This window comes from Microcaecilia unicolor, chromosome 4, assembly GCF_901765095.1.
Source record: "Microcaecilia unicolor chromosome 4, aMicUni1.1, whole genome shotgun sequence".
NCBI lineage: Eukaryota > Metazoa > Chordata > Amphibia > Gymnophiona > Siphonopidae > Microcaecilia > Microcaecilia unicolor.
Window position 1 is genome coordinate 94,550,976 of NC_044034.1, and position 24,000 is coordinate 94,574,975.

Here is a 24,000-nt window from a genome sequence, read left to right on the forward strand (position 1 = left end):
ACCCGTATTGTCGAAACAAGATGGGGCGTCCATCTTTCGTTTCGATAATACGGTCGGGGACGCCGAAATCTCAACATTTAGGTCAACCTTAGAGATGGTCGTCCCCGGTTTTCGGCGATAATGGAAACCGAGGACGCCCATCTCAGAAACAACCAAATCCAAGCTCTTTGGTCGTGTTAGGAGCCAGCATTCGTAGTGCACTGATCCCCCTGACATGCCAGGGCACCAACCGGGCAACCTAGGGGGCACTGCAGTGGACTTCAGAAATTGCTCCCAGGTGCATAGCTCCCTTACCTTGTGTGCTGAGCCTCCCAACCACCGCCCCCCAAAAAAACAATCCACTCCCCACAACTGTATACCACTACCATAGCCCTAAGGGGTGAAGTGGGGCACCTATATGTGGGTATGGGTACAGTGGGTTTGTGGTGGGTTTTGAAGGACTCACATTTACCACCACAAGTGTAACAGGTAGGGAGGGATGGGCCTGGGTCCGCCTGCCTGAAGTGCACTACACCCACTAAAACTGCTCCAGGGACCTGCATACTGCTGTCAGGGAGCTGGGTATGACATTTGAGGCTGGCAAAAAATATTTTTAAAGTTTTTTTTGTTTTTTTGTTTTTTTTTTTAGGGTGGGAGGGGGTTAGTGATCACTGGGGGAGTAAGGGGAGGTCATCCCTAATTCCCTCCGGTGGTCATCTGGTCAGTTCGGGCACCTTTTTGAGGCTTGGTCGCAAGAAAAAATGGACCAAGTAAAGTTGGCCAAGTGCTTGTCAGGGACACCTTTCTTTTTTCCATTATCTGCCGAGGACGCCCATCTCTTATTCATGCCCCGGTCCCGCCTTCGCTACAGTGCCGACACTCCCTCGTGAACTTTGGTCGTCCCCGCGATGGAAAGCAGTTGAGGACGCCTAAATCGGCTTTCATTTATGCCGATTTGGGCGACCCTGGGAGAAGGACGCCCATCTCCCGATTTGTGTCGAAAGATGGGCGCCCTTCTCTTTTCGAAAATAAGCCTGATAGTGATAAATACGTTATTTGTTGTTTTTTCACACTAACACTAAGTCACTTCAGCACCACTTCATCGCTGAGTTTCATAAGTAGCTCAGTGGCTGGATTCTAATCAAATGAAACTCAATCTAAAGAATGATTATGCAAAATGGATTACCAGTTGTAACTCTGTTCCAACTCCTGCACCATTCCTAGATGGGCAAGCTGGAAGGATTCTCTGTCACAAATCTTGGGAATGCTTTTTCACTCTGAATTATCCTTAAACCTCAAATTAAATTTAGTAAGTAAATCTTGTTTCTTTGCCTCGTCAATTTAGATTCATTCTTTTCTTAATGGAGATGCTCTCCTGATCCTCATTTCCTCATTTATGCAATGGTGACTAGTTGACTAGATTGCTGTAATGCCCTTTATAACAGAGCCCTGCAATTTTTGCCTTATGCAGATTTCAGGTTATTCAAAATACTGCTATTAGATAGTTTTATTTGGCCAATTGCATGGATCATGTTATCCTATTTCTCCCAAAATTTAAAATTTGGTGTAGGCAATATCTATGTAGAATGGCCTACTAGTGTTGCTAATTAATCCACTTCTTGTCTTCTAACCATCTCTCCTCCCTCTCATGCTTGTTTGCAATCAACACATGATTCTGTTTCTACATTCTGGCTTCCCTATTTTGGAATGCTATTCCAAAGTATTTGTGTAGTGAGTGCATTCTGGTCAAGCCTTCTATTTTTCCTTAACTTTGGGAACTGAGATGCTGTGTTGGTGGGGGTGGGGGGACTTGATTGGATGTTTTCTTTTTTTTTTTCTCTCTACTTTTTATATTGTACTCCCATTTATCATTTTATAAACCACTGTTATGTGTAATGAATGGCAGTACATCAAGACATATAGTAAACATATTAAATGTAGTACAGGATGAGCCAAACTAATGAATTATAGGATATTTATTATATCTTTTAATTAGATTTGGAACCTGCAAGCTTTGTTTCATTTGATGAGAGCGTATATTTTTAATACTGAATACATGTTTTATTGCTAAGGTTTCTATTTCAAAAACAAGTGGGGAAAGATTTCAGAGCATGGCTCATGAAATTCTTTCCAGCCAATCTGAATGTAAATGCGTGTGTGTTGGAATATTTGTGTGTACAAGCTTGTATGTCCCTGGAATAATGTCTTACCCACTCTCATCTTCATCATCTAGGAAGTATTCAAGCAGGACACTAGTGTCTTCTGAAATGGTGTTACTCTCTGCAGTTCATCCTAAGTAGCAGAAGCAGGGATCTTGGAAAGAATCATACAAAGGGTCCAGAGGGTCTGTCTGGGGGCAAAATAATGCTCTGAAAATGGAATGGGATGAAACTTTGTATGAGGGGGAAAAAAATGGTAAAAAGACACATCATCTCTACGATTCCCAAATGTGTCTATAACACATTAACCTTATTCGACCACAACATCACTTTGTATTTAGTGGCCTAGTGGTTAGGGTGGTGGACTTTGGTCCTGAGGAACTGAGTTCGATTCCCACTTCAGGCATAGGCTCCTTATGACTCTGGGCAAGTCACTTAACCCTCCATTGCCCCATGTAAGCCGCATTGAGCCTGCCATGAGTGGGAAAGCGCGGGATACAAATGTAACAAAAAAACAAACAAAAAAAACATCTTTACGGTACTATGTAAGCCACATTGAGCCTGCAAATAGGTGGGAAAATGTGGGATACAAATGTAACAAATAAATAAAATGGGCAAAATTGGACTGGAAATTCCAGTGCATTTCTATGGGAAAAGGAGTTCCAGCTTCTTTAGTATAGAAACTTAGAGAGAAATGTAGAAGTTAGAGAGCAGGGCAAGGCAGTTTAAAAGGTGGGATTCTTCTTCCAAACCTCCGAACTGTTCTCCCAACCCAAAAGCTACCCACATACAACTACCTGACCACCCTGAATACTGCCACCACACCCAAAAATGACTCCCTACCCCCCAACTGCCACACCACCCTACAAATTGCATCATCCCAAATAACTCCCCTGCGCAACTGCTACACCACCCCACAAATTGCCCCATCCCAAAAAACTACCCCAACTTCTATCCCACCTCACAAATTGCCATATCCACAAAAACTACCCCCTGCAACTGCCCTACACCCAAAATATCCCATGCAACTACCACAACACCAAATTGTCCCACCCCCTAAAACTACCCTTTCTGCAAATTGCCCACTCCAAAACACTGCTCCCATTTGGCCATTACCCTGTAAATTCCCATTCCTCCAAAAACGAATTTTCTACCACTTCACAAACTGTCCCATTCCCTAAAAATACCCCTGCCAACAGTCCAATCCCCCCAAAACTGCCCCATCCCCCAAAACCTAAGCCACCATCAGTATCCTACAACCCCACAGACTGCCCCCACCCTCAAAACCTAACCCTATAACTGTCCCATCCCACAAACTACCCCAAACCCTAACCACAACTGACCCAACACCCCACAAACTTCCCCAGTCCTCTAAACTACCCCTCAGTTTCCCCACCACCCCACAAAATGTCCCACCCCCTAAATTATTCCCTCACAACTATCCATCCTAGTGATTAATTGTATTTTTCAAATTGCCTTCCCCTCATATCTCCTCTACTGATCATAGACACACAAAGTGCGTACCACTACCCCCCCCCCAAAAAAAAAAAAAAAACATACAGATGCTTTCAAAACATGTATACACACACATACTTTGCATGCCTTCCCTACTTGTTTACAAAAAGAATATTGGAGAGATGCTTCCTCTGATGTGGGTATATCTCAGATTTGTAATATGAAAACACCACTTCTAATATTGAGTACTGTCATTGGATTTGGCATCAGTACAATGAGTATTTACAAAATGTCTAGCATGGTTGAGACACATCTATGCAAATTAGGAGTGCACATGTTTTACAAAATGTCTAGCATGGTTGAGACACATCTATGCAAATTAGGGGTGCACATGTTTCCCTAACTATATGATTGGCTGATCAAAAACACATCCGAAGAAAGTACTAAAGTATCTGTGAGCAAAATCATTCAAGTTTAGTGTTAGTAGGGTTCAACGTAAATGATTCCAAATCATACTTGAGGCCATCATCTCAATTAGAATTTATAGGAGCTGTATTAGACATGTCTGCTGTGGAAGAAATAGTCAGCAGATATCAACTTGGGAAATCTTGAGGATGTTGAACTTCATGGTTTACACTGTCAGTGGCTGTGAGCCATTATGAGACACTGTCCTAGTCACTTAATAGCTCAGTGACTTTCTGCCCTGGTTTCTGATTCAAATTTGGTTGAAGGAATTTCTTTTAAAATTTCTCCAATAAATTGTCCTAACCAGAGATGCATGCAATCTGTGCTGGGACATTAATATATGATGTAGAGAATCTTCAAACTTGGGGCCTATGGTCAGCTTAGGAAAGACTTTATCAGATAAAGTTCCTTGAGATAATAATGGTAATTTGAAACACTGGAAAAGCTTTCAGAGATCAGTTGTCCAATAAAATTATCCCAATTCAAGCAGTTGAATAGCTATGTTTTTTGTGAGTAAATGTGAAAGGAAAGGATCATACCTTGTGTATGGAAAATGTCAGAATATTGAACTGAACCATCTCACATTGGATGGTTCTCAGGGCCATAAGTTTGTGAGGGAAGGACAACATCTTAGCAGATGGACTGTCACCTCATATGGATTGTCACCTCATGAGTGGTCTTGGATAGAGGGGTAGCAAATCAGATATTCCCTGACTGGGTGATAGCAAATCAGATATTCCCTGAGTGGGGGATACTATCAGTAGAACTGTTGGGTCTCTTCTGTATAGGAAGGTTCCTCAATTTCATTTAAGGAGTAGGGACTTGTGGTAAAAAGTGTCTTGGATATGTTCTCCCTAGAATGGGAAGAGAACCTTCTGTGTGTGTATCCTCTGGTTCCTGTAGTGAAAAAGACTGCTAACATTCAGCTTTTTTTTTTTTTCTCTTTTGAACTCAATAAGCTTGGTATAGCTGCTGCTAAGTGCACACATTCTTAACTCAGGGGTGGACAACCATAGTCCTCGAGGGCCGCAAACCAGTTGGGTTTTCAAGATTTCCATAATGAATATGCATATAATCGAAGCAGAGATCTGTTTGCATACAATGAAAGTAGTACATGCAAATCAGTCTCATTCATTTTCATTGAGGAAATCCTGAAAACCCAAGAGATTGATTTGCTTTAGATATATAGATAGATGCAATATAGGGAAAAACAAAATGTCTGTACTGTAACGATGGCCTACATCTTTTTTAGCAGGAAAAGGTAACTTAAGAAATTCAGACTATATTGTTAAGCATTTAAACTAGAAGGAGGGGTTGGTATTTGGAAGCAGATGAGTTCAGGATGAAACCCCTGGCCAATGTACAACAACATTAAGGAAAATAATAATAAAAAAAATAAAAAGCAAACAGAAGCGGCTATGTTTAGCAACTGCAAATCAGGGGTGTTTGTTAACAGCACTTCAAAGCACTGATGTGTCTGCTTTGTAGTAGTAGTAGTTACCAGTTTTTTTTTTTTGCCTCTGTTTGCTTCATCTTGTTGGGTAATAACTTTTATTGAAAAAATTACTTATTACAAGTGAGTACCAAAATATATAAACCAAGCAAATGATTATCATACGACAAGAACAAAGTACAGGTCTGCAACCAGCCATCAAAGATAATAATAGTATTGTACAATAATATTGTTTACCACTCAGAAAAGCACTTGCTTCATCTTGTTTATATGAGCCAGATAAATTCCCTACTTTTGGCCAAGTACATGTTTTTCTACACCCTGATGCAGGCATTCACTGAAATGTGACTACATCAAGTCCTTCAGTAAACATCCTTTTGCCATTGTCTTCAGTACTCCTCTGCTTTTGGACTGTTTTTCATTTTTTGCCTCTTTTTGTGGAAAGAAAATTATGAAAGAAACCATTGTAGTAATTCACTCAGGAGCAACAAAACAGAAGAGATCACAATAAAAATGACCTGAACTGATATCCCTAATATGTTTTTGGCCGTACTGTAAAATGAAACATGCCTTTATTTTTTGTAGTAATATGAAGATAATGTTCCCCTTCCCCTCCCAAAAAAGAAAAAATATCTATCTATAAAAGAAAAAAAAAATAATTATTATATATTCTGATAACTGGTTAAATTTTGTGATTGTGCTATGATTGTTCTCAGTGTTTGTATGTAGAAAAAGATTAAACCAAACTATTCTGTTTGTGAATTAGAATCATTTGAAAGAGGATTGATGATTGAAATTGGAGCTGAAGTATTTAAGTGTGGTCTAGTTGACTAAAGGAGATTAGGAGATTCAAATTTAAAGGGTGGAATTTGGCCGTAGTACGTTTCCTTTGGGAATGCTTAAAAATGAAAGCTCTTTTTTTTCCCTTTATTGCTTGGAAGGAGACATGTTTAATTAAGGTAAATTTATGCTTTGTTTTCCATGTCACTTCTCATCACACAGGTGCAAGCCATCTTGGTAAATATTTTTGGCGGGATTATGCGTTGTGATGTTATTGCACAAGGTATCATTATGGCTGTAAAGGACTTGGAACTGAGGATACCCATTGTGGTTCGATTACAAGGTGCGTTATTGCCAGTTAATATAGCATGTAAAAATCTTGCTAGGTATATATTTTTCAGCCAAGCAGTCAGTTTATATAGGTACCAGTTTTCTCTCCTGATTGAAATAGAAGATAGTTTCACCAACTACTTATCAAATTTGAACATAAATCTCACAGATGTGTGTGTTTCATTGTTAGCGTATGTGACTTGTTAAAATATTCTGTCAATCAAGTAAATGTTGCCTAGTTGGTAATTAACTTCAGCTTCTGTTTTGAATTTCTTTATTGACTGCATTAAAATGTTGATGTATAAACACAATTCATTCTATTAGTATGAGGAAATATTTATCCCTATAGAATTAAGAAATTGTTTTTTTTTTCATTCAAATTATTTCCTTTCCAAACATTTGTGTGAATTTCTCATTTAAAAGTACAGCTAATGAAATTGTTTAGCACTGTACTTCTACATAATAATCAGTTGGTTTCCTCATTGTCGTCACTGTTTTACATGTTTTCCTTTACTCTGTATTACGTGTTTACACAATTTGTCAGCCTATCATTGATTCTGTGGGTTGTCTTTGCTACTTTTGATTTTTATTTTCTGTTTCTAGTATTATTCCACCTCATTATGCTGGTCATATACTTCTATTGTTACTCTCTTTTCATGCTATCCCTTCTCCTTATTAGGATTGCAATCCAGTTTCCCTTCTAATTGAAGCTTGTATTGCATGCAAATTCTGCAATCAGTTTTCTTAGCCATAACGAAAAATGAGCTACTGAATAAAAGGACAGCAAGAGAGAACTTTGGTTGTGTGCCAGTTAGGATGTGAAGGGCTGATAGTTGGTGTGGCATCAGCACAAAGGTGCAAATTTACTAAAATACTGAACCTTACTTGAAAATGATGTTATTCCTATAGCCAAGGACCAGGTGAAAACTATTCATGCGTAATATAATTACATAAGTATTGCCATACTGGGACAGACTGAAGTTCCATCAAGCCTAGCATCCTGTTTCCAACAGTGGCCAGTCCAGGTAACTGGCAAGATCCCAAAACACTACATTTTATGCTGCTTATCCTAGAAATAAGCAGTGGATTTTCCCCAAATCCATTTAATAATGGTCTGTGGACTTTTCTTTTAGGAAGCTGTCCAAACCTTTTTTAAACCCCGCTAAGTTAACAGATTTTACTACATTCTCTGGCAACGAATTCCAGAATTTAATTACACGTTGAGTGAAGAAATATTTTCTCTGATTTGTTTTAATTTTACTACTTTGTAGCTTCATTGCGTGCTCTCTAGTCCTAGTATTTTTGGAAAGAGTAAACAAGCAATTCACATCTACCTGTTCCACTCCACACACAATATTCGAGGTGCAGTCGCGCCATGGAGTGATACAAAGGCATTATAACATCCTCATTTTGTTTTCCATTCCTTTCCAAGTAATACCTAACATTCTATTTGCTTTCTTAGCCGCCGCTGCACACTGAGCAGAGGGTTTCAGCGTATCATCAACGATGACGTCTAGATCCCTTTCCTGGCCATTGACTCCTAATAAGGAACCTTTCATTGCATCACTATAATTCGGGTTCCTCTTTCCAACATGCATCACTTTGCACTTGCTCACATTAAACATCATCTGCCATTTGGATGCCCAGTCTCCCAGTCTTGTAAGGTTCTCTTGTAGTTTTTCACAATCCTCTTGCGATTTAACAACTTTGAATAGCTTTGTGTTGTCAGTAAATTTAATTACCTCACTAGTTACTCCAATCTCTAGATCATTTATAAATATGTTAAAAAGCAGCGGTGGGGAACCCCGCTATCTACCATTCTCCATTGAGAATACTGACCATTTAACCCTACTCTCTGTTTTCTATCTTTTAACCAGTTTTTAATCCACAGTAGGACATTACCTTCTATCCCATGACTCTCCAATTTCCTCTGGAGTCTTTCGTAAGGTACTTTGTCAAACGCCTTTTGAAAATCCAGATACACAATATCGACCAGCTCACCTTTATCCACATGTTTGTTCACCCCTTCAAAGAAATGTAATAGATTGGTGAGGCAAGATTTCCCTTCACTAAATCCATGTTGGCTTTGTTTCATTAATACATGCTTATGAATATGCTTTGTTCTGTCTTAGTCTAACTCATTTTTGATAGAGCACTCGAGTATAGAAAGGCTGCATAGTGAAAAAAAACCCCAGCGTCTGGAACATGTTTTCTGGGATAGAGGCAACCATGCAGTACGGCTGTGGGATCTTTTACTTCATCTCAAAGAAAACTGCACGAGCTGATTTTTGTTCCAAATAAGAAGAAATGAGCATACTTAAATAAAAATTAGCAAAAGCAGTACAGTATGGTCCATAGTCCAATCATTATCAAAAATGCAAAGTTCAAGAGTGAAAATATAGAGAAAATCCATTCATTGTCTCTCTTCAAATCTGTTGAGTAAATTGCAGGAATGCTAGGACTCCTGGGGTTTCCCTTTAGGTTTCTATCTCTCTAGAATCCTCTTTAGAAATTATTGGAGCCTTATCTACAGAAAAAATAAGTTAAGTTTCCTTATCATCCCTGCTAGACCAGTCCACACGAGTGGGTTATGACCCTTTCCTTCGAACAGATTGAAGTAGAGATACTGACCTATTCCAGTGACCTCACTGTTGTAAGGGCTGATGCACCATGGAACTCTCCAGTATTTCTGTACTTCCAGCAGGAGTCAGTGCCTCTCTCCAAGTCCCACACTTTGGGGTCAAGACCCTTCGCTCCATGATCACCACGGTGCACCCTTGCAAGTTTTCAACATCTTTGGATTTGGCAGAGCCATATATCTGCACATTCCCATCTATCAGGTCAAGCCACAAGCTCTTTTGTGCCCTAGGCAGACATTTTCAGTTCAAGGCTCTCCCCTTTGGGTTGTAAATAGTACCACATACCTTCTTCATGGTGATTATGATCATGGCAGTTCAGCTGCGCAAACAGACTATCTGGGTGCACCCTAACCTAGACGGTTGGCTAATGAGAGCTGATTGGGAGTCTGAGTTGAGGGAAGTCACCCCTCAAATTCTTGATATGGGTCTTGAATTATACTAAGAGTTCTCTGAACCTGACCCAACAGTTGGAATACCTGGGAGTCCTATTCGACACAAGCAAAGGTTGGAGTTTTTCATGGAGAATTGAATGCACGATTTGCAGGAACAAAAGTGCAGGCTGTGTGCACAGGAGACTTTGCAAGTCTAGGGTTATTTGCAGCTTCTTGGCTCCATGGCAGTGACCTTGAAGGTGGTTCCTTGGTGAGGGCTCATATGAGGCGTCTTCAGTTAGTCTTGCTTTCTCATTGGGCCCTTCACTTGAAGGAGTTTGAGACTTGGCTGCCTCTAGTGGACCTAGTCCAATGGGGTTTGGATTGATGGGACTGCCCTCAGCGCTTGCTCAAGGAAGTTTCGCTGGATCCTCCAGAATGGCTGGTAGTGACCACTGATGTCTGACCTTCTTGACTGGGAAGCCCAATGCTTGGGCCAAGTGGCTGAGGGGCACGCTTCCAGCAGGAGTCTTTCTGGCCCATCAGTGACCTGGAGATGAGGGCCATTTGACTAGTGTTGGTGGAATTCCTCCCTTTGATTTGGTGGTGACGTACATCAACAAGCAGGGAGGAACTAGAAGTGAGATAGTGGCTTTGGAATCAGAGGGCATCTGCAGATGGGCAGAAGCCCTTCTTGGCCCACATCACTAGGAAGTAGAATGTGCAAGCCGATTTCCTCATTCGCCCTATGATGGACCCATAGGAATGAGAAGTTTGACAGCGTTTCAGTTCCTGGCTTTCCATTGGGACTTCCCGTGGTTTGATCTAATGGCTTCATGGCTGAACTCCGAGTATGCAAAATTTTCAATCAAAGGAGAGATTCTGGCTCTGCCAGCTTCAATATGCTGGTGCAGCCAGCTACATCTTTCCTCCATGGCCTCTGGCAGAGTTCTCTGGAGGGTAGCATGGCATCCATTCTTGGGGGCTGATACAGAAAGCCTTGCAGTAGAGCCATGGTATCTCTACCTCCATCTGCTGGTAGGAAGGGGTCACAACCCACTTGTATGGTCTGGTCTGATCTGATCTAGCAGGACTCAAAGAAAGAAAGTTAACAGATAAGACTAAATTTCAGCAGTTGGTGTCCCTCATCTCCAGACAAATCACAGATTCCCAGAGTCTAGGTATACTTCACACCAAATTGAGTCTTATCTGAAAGTTTTATGTCCTCCTAGACACTGGAATTGAGCACCTCACCTTTCTGAGAACGAAGAAGTAGCTGCTTTTCTTTTGTTCAACTTCTTTATTGCTAAACTAAACAAATACAATATAACCCCCAAAACCTGGGGCTATACAGTTGTCCCTTATCACAACAAAACACAGATTTCATTCAAGTTCATACATCTGTACGTTGACAAAACAAATCTAAAGGAGCCCAGACTTTTTTTGAACATTAGGAAGCTCTGCCTCTTAGCAGCAGCAGCATGTTGATATTTCTTAGCAAGACATACAGCATTCGTGGACAAAGCGGTATTATCTTTTCATTCAGATAATATAGACTGTACAAGTATAGCCGTAAGAACATCAAACGTTTTAGCTTTTTCCCTTTTTAAGTGGGATAGATCTACTGACATTAAAAAAGAAAAACAATTTTATAATTGAGTTCAGCTTGAATATCTAACACAGTTGTGATCCGTTCCCATACTGGAACTCAGAACTGATTTCAAATTCAAACAGGTGAATAAGATGAAATAAAGTTTCCACAGCAGATCTACTACTACTACTAATCATTTCTATAGCGCCACAAGGCATACGCAGTGCTGTACATTAAACACGAAAAGACAGTCCCTGCTCAATGAGCTCACAATCTAAATAAGACAGGTAAACAGACAGAACAACTAAGAGGTAAGGGAATTAAAGAGGTGGGGTACAGGGCAAGTGAGTAGAGGTTAGGAGTCAAAAGCAGTGTCAAAGAGGTGGGCTTTTAGCCTGGACTTGAAAACGGCCAACGACGAAGCTAGACGAACAGGCTCGGGAAGTTTATTCCAGGCATGAGGTGCAGCGAGATAAAAGGAACGGAGTCTGGAATTAGCAGTAGAGGAGAAGGGGACAGACAAGAGAGATTTATCTACAGAGCGGAGTATCCGAACATAATCTGTTTGAACCAAAATCAGTCAATTTTGATACCTATAAAGTTGTCCATAGTGCTCTATGAGCTACATAATAAAAAGATTGAGTAGTCACTACCAAAACAGACAGTCTACAGATCTTAGTCCAAACAATTTCCTGCTACGGCCATTTACTATCCCTTTCTCTCCCTTAGAAATCCTATGTACTTGTCCCGAGCTTTCTTGAATTCAGATACAATTTTTGTCTCCACCACCTCCACTGGGAGGCTGTTCCACAAATTCACCACCCTTTTCGTGAAGAAGTATTTCCTCGGGTTACTTCTGAGTCTGTCTCCTTTCACCTTCATCCTATACCTCCTCATTCCAGAGCTTCCTTTCAAATTGAGAGAGACTTGGCTCTTTTGCATTTAATCATCTCTATCATATCTCCCCTCTCCTGCCTTTCTTCCAAAGTATACATATTGAGATCTTTAAGTTTGTCCCCCTCACAACAGTAAAGCATCCATAACTCATTGTAGCCCTCAAGGCCTACCTGTCATAGTTTTGCGGCCCCATAACAGATAGGTTAAAGATATTTTTGGGAAGGGGCTTATCCTGGATGGAGAGTGGAGAACTAGCACATTCTAATTCATTTCTGTTTAACATATTAGTATTCCATGCAGCCAGGGGGACAAGCAATGACCACACTACTGTATTCTACTATTAGCAGAGCACATCCCAGCACAGTGACACCTATTAAAATTGGCCCCATAATAGATAATTGAAAATTAAAATTGCTCACCAGAAGGATGCAGCACCATCCAGAGGCAGATAGAGAGAGAAGGCCCGATATGTGCCTCATATTGACGCACCTTCATGTAAATGTGACCATGTATGACACATAGACACTCGTGACCCAGTCTATCTGCTCCCAGACAGTGCCGCATCCTTCTGGTGAGCAAATCAAAATTTTTAAAATTATTTATAAGTTTATAAATTACATCATTTCAACATAACTTGATCCAGAAAGACAATATTGAATACAAAATAATCTCAAAAAGGAAAAAGAAATAATCTGTTAAAAGACATTAATACAATTACAATATTATGATAGGAAAAAGAGGGAGGAGTGGAGAAAGAAAACCACCCCCTGTTTGAAGATCACAAGGGGGGAATAAACCAAATCAATGAAAAATAGTTAACTTATCAAGGGAGATCATAGAAAACAGGAGGTGGAATTACCATTACAACATGTCACAGAGGAGGGGCATTAGGGGTCACGAGCCTGTAGAGGAGCCTTCTTGCCTTCTATAAAACTCTTCGATTGCTTAGGGTCGAAGAAAACATAATTATTACTCTCAAACTTAGCACAACATTTACAGGGAAATTGTAGGAAAAAATGGTGCCTCCAAGAGCCAACACTTGGGCCCTCAAGGCTAAAAAAAAAAGCCTTGCGCCTAGCTTGTGTTGGCCTGGAGAAATCAGAAAATATAAAACTTCAATGACCCAAAAACACACTATCTTTATATTGGAACTACAGACTCAAAACCCAGTTACAATCAGATTCAAAGGCAAATATGGCTATTAAAGTTGCTTGGGAGAGAACATCCTGTTGGGAACTTTCCAGAAAATTGGTCAACTCCAAACAGTCCTCAGAAACTTCCACAGGCTGGTTCCCAGATCAAATATAATAAACCCTTGAGATAGGAGGAATAGTTTCTGGGGTAAGCTGTAAATCCTCTAGAAAGTATTTTTTTGACCATCTCTAAAGGTAACAACAATGGAGATGTGAGAAAATCCACAAATCTTAGGTTCAATTGCCTCAACTGATTCTCAGTTGCTTCCAGCTTATTGTGTATCACAACCTTATCTCTAACAAGTACTTGCTGGACAGATCGTAGCTCACCAGCCTGCCGTTCCAAGTTCCTCATAGACTGAACAGAATGCTACAGTCCCTTCTTGGACACTCTCAGCTGGGACTGTAATAAACCCACTTTTTCACCAAACTTGTCCAAACAATCCGCCAAGGACTTCTCAAGCCTTCTAGCATCCACTAGTACCTCTCCAACCTTCACCTGGTACTCCAGCTTGAATTCCAAAAGAGGCACCAGTGCTCACTCTGCTCACAGAGGGAACATCACCACTGCGGGGTATCGAAGCTCCAGGCAACTTTGGGTCAACAGGAAGGGCCACACAACTCTCTGCATCTATCCCGCTGGATAGCTTTGGCATAAAAACGCTTCCGACAAACTGCCAGTCACCAGACCCAGCAACAAAGTCACTTCTGGGTATTGGGGGAGTACAGCGTATCTCAAGGCTGAAGGAGTATTCACTCCCTTTAGCTTGCATTGGCTTTCCAATACAGCGTGCACCTTCCGAATTTGCCTCCAGTGTGGGAACCACAAATTGGTCCAAAGTCCGTTGCCCACGGAGGGCAACAGCACCCTTCTCTGCGGGAAAGGTATGTACTTTGCCCTTCTATTTCCCCATCGGATCTGGTACCGCAAATAGCAGACTGAGAACCAAAGGAGCTCACTCCTCTGCATGAAAAGAGTAATTTAAAAACAAAAAAAAAACATGGTGAAATTACTTATTTAACCTCAAATTTACCTTTTCCCCAAGTTTGAATGCAACTTCCAGTAGGTAAGATACTCCAGTGAAGTTTTCCTGCTCTCAGCAGGTCCTCTCTCAGCACCTGTTCAGTAGATGCCTTCTTAGGTGATTCAGTAATCGTTCAGCTCAGTAGTTCCGTCCCACTGACTGTGTAAATTTCTGAGAGCATAGCACCCAGCTGCCTCTTGCTGTCTTGGGATCTGTAGCTTTGTTGCTTTCCTAATTCCTTGAATGACATATCCTCCCTCACAAACTAATTGTCTTGCAGAAATAAACTTTGACCACTGAGACATACCCTACACAACATAACTGCCCCTGACTAGGATTGTCCTTCAGTAGGGGCAGCCACACAGGACCCCATTACTGAGTCTGCTTTGCTACTGGTGGATGACTAAAAGTTAAAGATTCTTTTTCCTCTCTCCATCTCCATTTTCCTCTCCTGTCCCCTACCCCTTGGTAATCATGGTCCTCAGCATTGACACTCTGTACTCCTCCCATTGCACCGCCAGCCAGCCCTTACACCTTCTCCCTCTCACTCCGCCTCGCCCTTTTGGTTTATGTGCTTTTCAAAAGGATAGCATTTTATTGCCTTTTCAGCAATTAAAAACTTCTGTTTAAATAAATAAATCCCTGACACCTCATTTGAAATCTTAAGTCCCAGTATACACAGGACCTCACAATTGGTAAAGCCAGCCCTGCTCCTCACTAGAAAGTTCCTCATTGTCCCTGTATACACAGACACTTGTCTTAGTAGAAGTTTATGAAGTGTTCACTAGTGATTAGAGTTTTATTTATTAAAATGATTAATTCTGGTGATGCATTAGTCCTCAGTGGATTACAGATAACTCTGAGCACATACTTCTAGACAGTTCATTATCAAACTAGTTCTTTTTTGTTTAACCTCTTTAAGGTACCCGAGTTGATGATGCCAAAGCATTGATAACAGACAGTGGCCTCAAAATCCTTGCATGTGATGATCTGGATGAAGCTGCAAAAATGGTAAGCTAGGAAAAAGATTGCCTGATAGCAGCTCTATTCAGTCAGTAATGATTTGCTTGAATTGGAAGAGTGAAGTCTTACAGCCATGTTTTTATCAACTTAACTGAGATCTCACGTAAGGAAAAGGCTGGTATCCAAACAGTAATTCATTAACAATCTCATTCATATCTCTCTCATGTGTGAAGTATAGCAGCATTAAAGGCTTTATGTGGTAATAGGAGTCAGCATTAACATTTGTATTACTTAACACTCATTAATACGGGTATTCATAAAGCATATTCATGCATACTGTTTGCACTTACATTAACATTATCACCTGTTATTTTGATGGTAACATTAATGTGGATGCAGCTTCCTAAAAATAATTTATTATGATAGGCTTATGAGGCATTAATGCCAGATGGCCTATCCAGCTTTAATACGTAAGTGGTTTAGTGTGAGCCACTTAATACCAGAAAAGTAATTATACCTCTGAAGCTGTGGTGGCCTTAATTGCGGGTGGCCCACTTTAGTACATACCACTGGAATCTTCGCACTCCTAAACATAGTTACAGTGCTCTGACCTGACAGTTAAACTCCAGTCACAAATCTGACCTCCACGTCCACAAATTCTTCTCTCCTCCTTTCCTAGTCTCCAAATGGGCCCCCAAGGTCTACAAAACCCTCACCCACCCCAGGCCTCAATCACTTTGGAAAAACTCTGACAAATCTTCTGTGTCAGGAGGGATCTAGTTTCCCACAACCTGTCTACAGTACTGCTTTTAGTTAGGACATTTTGCAATTTGTTTTCAGGTAAAGAATGTTTCTTTTACATTTGTAAAGGGATACGAGACTATTGAAGCGTTTTTGTTTAACTTCTCATATTTGGCACGGTTTTATATTGTAGGCTCAAATAAATAAATCCCAAATAATAAATAAATAATAATAGACGTGCAGGATAGAAATTAAATAAAAGCAATAATACACAATTCAAACAGAGGCACTGGCACTCTGACCTACACATGTTTTTGTCTGTTTGATGATGCCAAGCTTTGTGTTTAGGGTTGAGACAGTCTTGGGTTCGGAGGTTCAATTTGTGCTGGCGGGGGACAGTGGCTTATGTGGGTTGAGAGGCCCGTGTTTGAGTCTTGTGGTGGGGAAATTCCGTGTGTTAACATTTTGGACCAGTCAGTGCAGTGAAGTTTTATATATAGGTCATAGCAAGATTACAACAAAATCTATGAGGTAGTGGAGCATTACCTAAGGCAACTAAAGTTAGAGAAAGAACCTCACTCAAAATATTGTGATAAATTGAGTATTAAATGTTCAATTAAATATTGAAGGTAAAAAGCCTCAGAATTCATATATGTAAAAACTTACTTAAAAAGAACCGAAAAAACTCTTGTTTCCTTAGCATCACAAATGTTTCTGATGTTGGCCAGCATTTCTCAATTCTGTATCAGGAAATATTTCAGACCTGAGTTTTTCATCATTTATCATCATTTATTCCTTTTATATACCGTTTCTTATTGCAATTACAAAACAGAATCTATAATTAATCCCCCCCAACTCAAATAACATAATATCTTTTAACTAAGAAACATTCATTCTGATTTATGGGCACATCTACTCATTGTCACAAATATAAATCAAATATGGCATGCTGACTTTAAAAAAAAACACTGTTTGATTGACAAATTAACCCTCCAATTGAAAAATGTCATAATATTCATGTGATAAATTAATTAGAAACCTTGATCCACAAAAAAGTGTTAAATTCTTAAACATCCTGAAAAATGCATTTGTTAGACATGGAAAATACAATAAGAAAGATGTCTACCATAAAAATTAAACCCCACTGATTCCAGGTCAGATTCTTTTCATGCCTCTGACTTCTAATGCACAGGCTTTGCCATACTTTCATAAACAGGCCAATTGTACATTTTCTCTCAACTTTTTCTAGTGAATATCTTAAACAGTTCAGACAGAACTAAGAAGCTTGCTTATTTATTTATTGGGATTTATTAACTGTCTTTATGAACAGATTCACCCAAGGTGGTGTATAATTTTGTTAACAACATAGTAAAAATGACCAAATATCAACATAAATATATGAGGTAAACTTGGAAATATGATGTCAGTACAATACAAACAATACCATAATAGACAGCATGGAAGAATATTCAAATAATATAGATAAACTATGATGTCACCATAATACCAATAAAACACCTAGGGCCCTGTTTAATAAGCGGCGCTGTAGACATGCTGGTGTTTTTCGCATGCACTAAAAATTAGCGCATGCTAACGGAGACATCCACAGGAAGATATAGGTGTCTCTAGCGTTAATGTGCACTAAATTTTAGCACGTGCTAAAAATGCTAGTGCGTCTTAGTAAACAGGGCCCCTAATAATCAATGCAATAGAACATTCAAATAGCACAGATATGATGCTAATGCTTTTGTATGTAGCTGAGGGGCCAAGTGCAGATATATAGATGGAGAGATGGGTAGTACTGAATCAGTTGGGATAAATAGATGGGTGCCTAAAAAGGTGTAATCTTTGTACAGTTTAACAAAATATGAGGAACTTGTCTAAGTTACAAGGGTGTTCAACAAGCTAGTAAAGGTGTGGAGTGAGTTTATAGTCAATCACCACTAAGAGTACACAAAAAATGTGTTTTAGAAATTGGTCTCTCTTAATGCAATCATTGAAAAACTACTTCAAATAAAATAATATGCAGAGCACAGTAGTGTTGTGAAAAGAGTGCATGCTAATCTTGATACTTATGCTCCATGTATAGTGCAGCTATCAGTACTCAGGGCCTTTTCCCCCTAGCTGTATCCTCCCCCCACAGCCACCAGAAATGAACCACTTGAAAATTCCCTGAAGTAATTTCTGGACAAAGGGATGCTGCAGGAACTGGTTGCTTTCAGTGTCCCACATTAATTTTAGATTCACAGCACAAACTCGCAGATTGTCTCTTACCGCATGGCCATGCGGCAGTGAGCACTTACCACTACCCATTGAGGTGGAAGTAAGGGCTCCCGCGGTAACCCAGCAGTAACTGGGCAGTGCACAGCGATGCCTGATTACCACCGGGTTCATGCCAGGGAGCACCGGAAATGGCAAATACTCAACCCGGAACTACCGCCGGTGGCCACGTTGCCCCAGCTGTAATTCAGTTTTAGGGTGCTGTAAGCCCGCGTTGGGTTTACCACCACTTTGTAAAAGGGCCCCTTAGGGCCTTTTTTATCAAGCCGTCCTAGTGGTTCCCGCATGACAGTGCTGATGAAGGCCATTCATAGTTAATGGACTGTGTTGGCATTACTACACCGGGGAACCGCTAGCATGGTTTGATAAAAGAGGCCGTTAGCATGTATTTGCAAGGAGAGCAGCGTATAGGCGGGGCTCACATTTTAAGTGTGTAATTTACTCCTGTAAGTTAGGTTTGTACCTGCTACATTTAGATATTTGCACATATGTCAGCTCTATGACTGACATAGATGCAGGTTCCAAAATGTTGAGTGTGTTGATACTAGGTTGCCCTAGTATTCTGTAATGGAACCTAGGCACCTAAGTTTCTTTCTAGAATTTGCTTGTACTGCACTCCCTCGGGGTGCTTGAATGAAGGTACCCAGTTATAGAAATGCCCCCCATAGTCCTTAAATTTTGAGGGCCTTTTAAATCATTTTGGGTTTGGTGTGCATGTTTATAGTCTAGACTACCTTAAGTCTGTATTAAAGTTTTAGGTATATACTAGTAAAAAAGGCCCGTTTCTGATCAGGCGCTAGCAAGGTTTTCCTCGGCGTGTGTATGTTTGAGAGAGTGTGACTGGGTGCGAGTGTGTCTGTGACAGTGATAGTGTATGTATGAGAATCAGAGTGTGTGCCAGGGGCCCATCACTCCCTCCCAGTTCCAGGGTCTCCCTCCCCCCTCCCTGTGCACCCCAGCTGACCTTGTTAATCACCCAGGGCAAGACTCTGGGAGGAATTAATTGCTTTACTCCAGCTGACCTTGTTAATCACCCAGGGCAACCACTCCAGGTGCCTGAGAAAACAACTGTGGCAGGAGTTAATTGCTTTACTTGCTGCAACTCTCTTTTCCTTTGTGTACTTGCTAAACCGGATATCTATGCCACCTCAAGTTTCCGGCTGGAGGCTTCAATTAGAACGTTGGAGGTGCCTTTTATATATAGAGATATGGATTATTTAAAATTATAACTTCTTATGTAAAAATATTTTCAGAAAGTCAGTCTTAAAATTTTAGTGGTTTCCTGTAAAACTTAATTCATCGACAGAAATTTATTTATTAGGATTTGGTTCATGCCTTCAGTTGTAGTTTAAAGTATTTCTCTGTCCCTGGAGGGATCACAATCTAACGCTGGGGTTTACTAAGCCGGTAGCAGGGCTGGCTGTGCGCTTGTGCCAACACAGGCCATTCACTATGTCGGGAATGCCGTGCGGAAGCTGCTAGCGCAGCTTAGTAAACGGACCCCAACATTTAGACCTGAAGCAGTGGAAGAATAAGTACCTTACTCCAGATCACAAAGAGCTGCAGTGGGATTTGAACTGGACAAATTTCTTATGAACTGCTCATATATTTCACAATGATGTAAAAATGCTAAGGTTCAATTTTATTCATGACCCGGTTAAGCCTTTTGAAGTGGATATATTTGGAAAAACGTTTCTTCAGCACTGAGTTGACCTGTTTTGCATTTTTCTGGCATACTAGGACCCTTTCTGTAATGGGTAGTGATAGAAAAGGTTTGATTTAGAACTTTCATTATTTTCAAATAACATATAATGAAACAAAAGTTCACAGTGGGTAATTTGTCAGCAATGAAATATGTAACAGGTACATAAATACATTTCATTCTGCATGAAAAACAAGACTGACAGCCACCAAATCAGCCACAATTAAACCAATCAATATTGTTTTGATCCTTTGAGATTCCAGCTCAGTTGGAACCAGTCTTTATTGGAATATGGTGTTGTGATCCTTCATTTGCACCCACCTGGGGTTTTTCTCCTTCTCTTAACTCAGCCAGGAGCAATCAACTAATGGTGTTGAGTGACAAGTGTTAAATCCTTCCTCCTCCCACCTTACATTCTTGGTTTTCTCAACATTAGACAAAAGGGAACATGCTCATGTTGGTCTTCCTCAGACTGGGAATAGCTAGTCTCACTGAAAGGCCAAGATGAACCTAAAGCAGTCTTAGCTAAAACAAAGACAAGTAGGACGTGAAATTGCCATAGGGCTGGTTCTATTAAATATTCTAGCAGCAGCAGCAGCAGGTGGATCTGCTGCTGCCCATTTCCTTCACAGTGGTAAAGCAAAAAGTATTAATTAGTCAGTGTTCCAAAATGGATTGATGGTAAAATGATCCTTGTTTAAGACTATAAATAAGTTTTCCCCCAACGTATTATGAAACTAGAATTGAAATAAAACTAGAACTGATTACATTTCTCTATTTTACTTATCTTTTTCTTTTCTTTTTCAGGTTGTTAAACTTTCTGAGATTGTCACTTTAGCAAAACAAGCTCAGGTGGATGTGAAATTTCAGTTGCCAATCTGAGAAGCTGACGTTTTACACCTTGTTCTTCTTGTGGCATGTTTTCTGACATACTGTTTTTGTTTTTCTTTCCTTTTTCCTTTTTTTGAGAAATTAATTAAATATCCCACTGGCTCAGAAACTTTAAAGTAGCCTCTGTTTAAACTCGTATTGCTCACCTTAGAAGTCAAAAGTAATGTAGAGGCATAGGGCCCAATTTTCCACAACTGTTTGGGGTTGCTAAATTCAACTTAAATTACTCCTCCCTGGACATAGTGAAGAAGTTGGCTAAAGATCAAAAGCCCATTGCACCTGCAGATTTGGCACCTATGTGTAGAGCAAGTGATGACTTGAAGATCTCTCTTCAGTTTCAGCTTCACCCCTCTTCCAGGCCTTATGCTTTATATCGCATGTATATCCTCATTTGTTGTTATCAAAATATAGCACTTTTGGTTGAGACTAGATTCTCTGCAATCAAACCCAGTATGTATACAAATTGCATTCCTCAGTAGACAGAAGATTATGAATAACTATCATGCAAAACAGTTTGTATTAGAGGTATTTCTTCTTCCTTAATATGTAACATTAAGTGAACTTAGACAATATCAATTATTTGTAAGCGGTGTAGCTGAACACTCCCAAGACTACAAATATTTTGCTGAAGTAAGTTGTTCATATTAATTGACTAGTGCAGTAACATTTGCAAATAAGCGGTTGACACTATAGCCTGGTCCTAAACAATGGAGTTGACCCAATGAAACATTGAACCATACAATAGCTACAGGCTAGCTGCAGGACAGAATTGCAATCCCATGGTTGCACCCCTGCAGCTAAGCCATTTTTAAGATACAGGATACTCTCAATGTGTTGTGAATCTTTACACCTGTTACACAGCCAGTACTATTGTAACTCGGCATTCTGCCTTACACAGGTTTAGAAACAGTTTTACACTGTATTCATTCACCTCATTCTGTGAAGAAGATAAAAGTAGCACTTAGTTTCACACCATGCAATTAATACACATTTATATGAATAGGATTTCCTATTTACATATACCATACAAAATGGTTAAATTCGAGCATATTTATCAGTGAATAAGACACATCTTTCCATTGTTCATCTTTTCCAATTTTTCAGTGGTAAGCCTGCCTTATAACTGAAGTGAGCTATGTGCCCAACTTTATGGAAATTAGACCTACGTTAGATAACTAGTTGAAAATGTCTAGCAGTTATACTGTAATACATCTTTTTGTCAGCAGCTTCCTTGTGAAATGCTGGAATTGCAGATGAAAGTTATCTAAAGGTCTGTTTGTCATTTAGAAAAACATATTGTGTGAAAAGTTGAGAACACTGATGCTGCTTCTGCCTTTTTTCTGTACGCAGACTTGTTCTTTTGATCAAATTGTTGGTCTTATGTTACCTGTGTACATACATGAAATATATATATAGAAATGGTCTGCAGCATATTTAAGAAATGGATAAAATGGATGTTGGAATTTATTTTGTGCTTAAATAATAAAACACCAAAAACAATAAAATTTTAACCTACTGGTTTCTAAAGTGTTGCTTTTGGAGAATTTTTGTAACCCTGTAACTTTCAATAATTTTTATCAAACAAATGTTGTTTTACAGCTAATATATTTGGTTTCTTATACAGGCAAGATTTGTTCCCTTAATTCAGATATGAAGAGGATAATTTTATAAGAGAGCCGCTGGAAGGCGCATATATTGAATTTATTTATCTTTATAAAATAATAACATAAATCCTGGAGAAATTGCACCCACGTTGCAGGTGCAGACTTTACCCCTGCTCAAGAGCAGTTGTAACTGTCTGTGTATAGAGTACACATGTATTCTATAATCAATAGCATATTTTATAATCAATGTGCATAGTTCATGACTTCACCTATGCTCTGCCCAGAGCATGCCGCCAGCAACACCTGTAGTGAAAGTATGTGTGTTTATGCTATGGTGTGTACTACTGCAATTTTACACAAGCCATTTTATACCAGAATTTTGATATTTAGACACTAAAATGACTTTATAAAATTACCACTGAAAGGTAAATGGCAGCAAGAAATTATTTGTCAATTCTTCCCTTTCCCTGTCAAAAGATAATGCTGGTTGTGAATTGTCTTTTTCATATCAAATACTGCTGTAAAGTAGGCTTCATAACTTCACTAGCCTTCAGTGGAATTAGCTATATCTACTTCAGTTTCTAAGCATTAAAAATAGTTATTGTGAAACTTCAACAGTATACCATTAGTAGTCTATTAGATTGTAAGCTCTTTGAGCAGGGACTGTCTCTCTTTGTTAAATTGTACAGCGCTGCGTAACCCTAGTAGCGCTCTAGAAATGTTAAGTAGTAGTAGTAGTAGTATGATGGTCAACCCTATTGTACTGCACTTAGGGGCCCTTTTACTAAAGTACGGTAACTTTTTGCACTTACTATGCTGTAACAGCAAAACTTGTTCATTAAAATTGGATATTCTGCAAATATTAAGAAAGGAACACCAATTAAAAAGACAGGAAAGACTAAATGCAAACATACCAGAAAGATTCATACTTATTAAACATATATTATATCCTACAGATACTGCTAATGAATCCTCCCCTCCTCAGGGAAGGCTTGAATGAAAAAATAGGTTTTTAACTTAGTTTAAAATTTTTCAGATTTCCTTCTGTTCTAATAAAGATTGAAAGCCTATTTCATAACATGGAGACCAACCAGAAAAATAATGTACTGTCCCATCAAGCCTTGGCTGGCATGGGAATCACCATTTTATAGTCTTGTAATGATCTTATGTTTTAGCAATTTATTAACCAATGACAAACACAATAACATCATAGCCACGTGCAACATTTTACATCAATTTTCTCCCCAATCCCGTTCCCCACCCCCCTGCCCATCCCTTAGTCCCCCCCTTCCCTGAGGTCAAACAGTAATCGAGCTCTTATAAATGGAGAAGTCTCTTACATGCCACTGGGTGGAGTGTAGTCAGAAATCTGCGCCATGTACTATTAAACTGTCTCTTTGCAGCCGCAGAGGAGGCCTTGCGCAAGCCGCAATGTTCCAGCTTTAATAAGTCTATCATATTTGTTCTCCACACACTCAAGCG

The 24,000-nt window shown here is 39.8% G+C and overlaps 1 protein-coding gene across 1 annotated transcript in view; it reads left to right on the forward strand.

Moving 5' to 3' along the window:
* Positions 1–22,441, forward strand: part of SUCLA2 (succinate-CoA ligase ADP-forming beta subunit) — a 145,911-nt gene extending 123,470 nt beyond the window's left edge. Inside the window, exons 9-11 of the mRNA XM_030200494.1 lie at positions 6,514–6,634; positions 15,260–15,348; positions 20,831–22,441. Of these exons, the coding sequence (XP_030056354.1) occupies positions 6,514–6,634; positions 15,260–15,348; positions 20,831–20,905 (285 nt within the window). The 3' untranslated portion in view covers positions 20,906–22,441. The remainder of the gene's footprint in view (positions 1–6,513; positions 6,635–15,259; positions 15,349–20,830) is intronic.
* Positions 22,442–24,000: the final 1,559 nt, after the last annotated feature.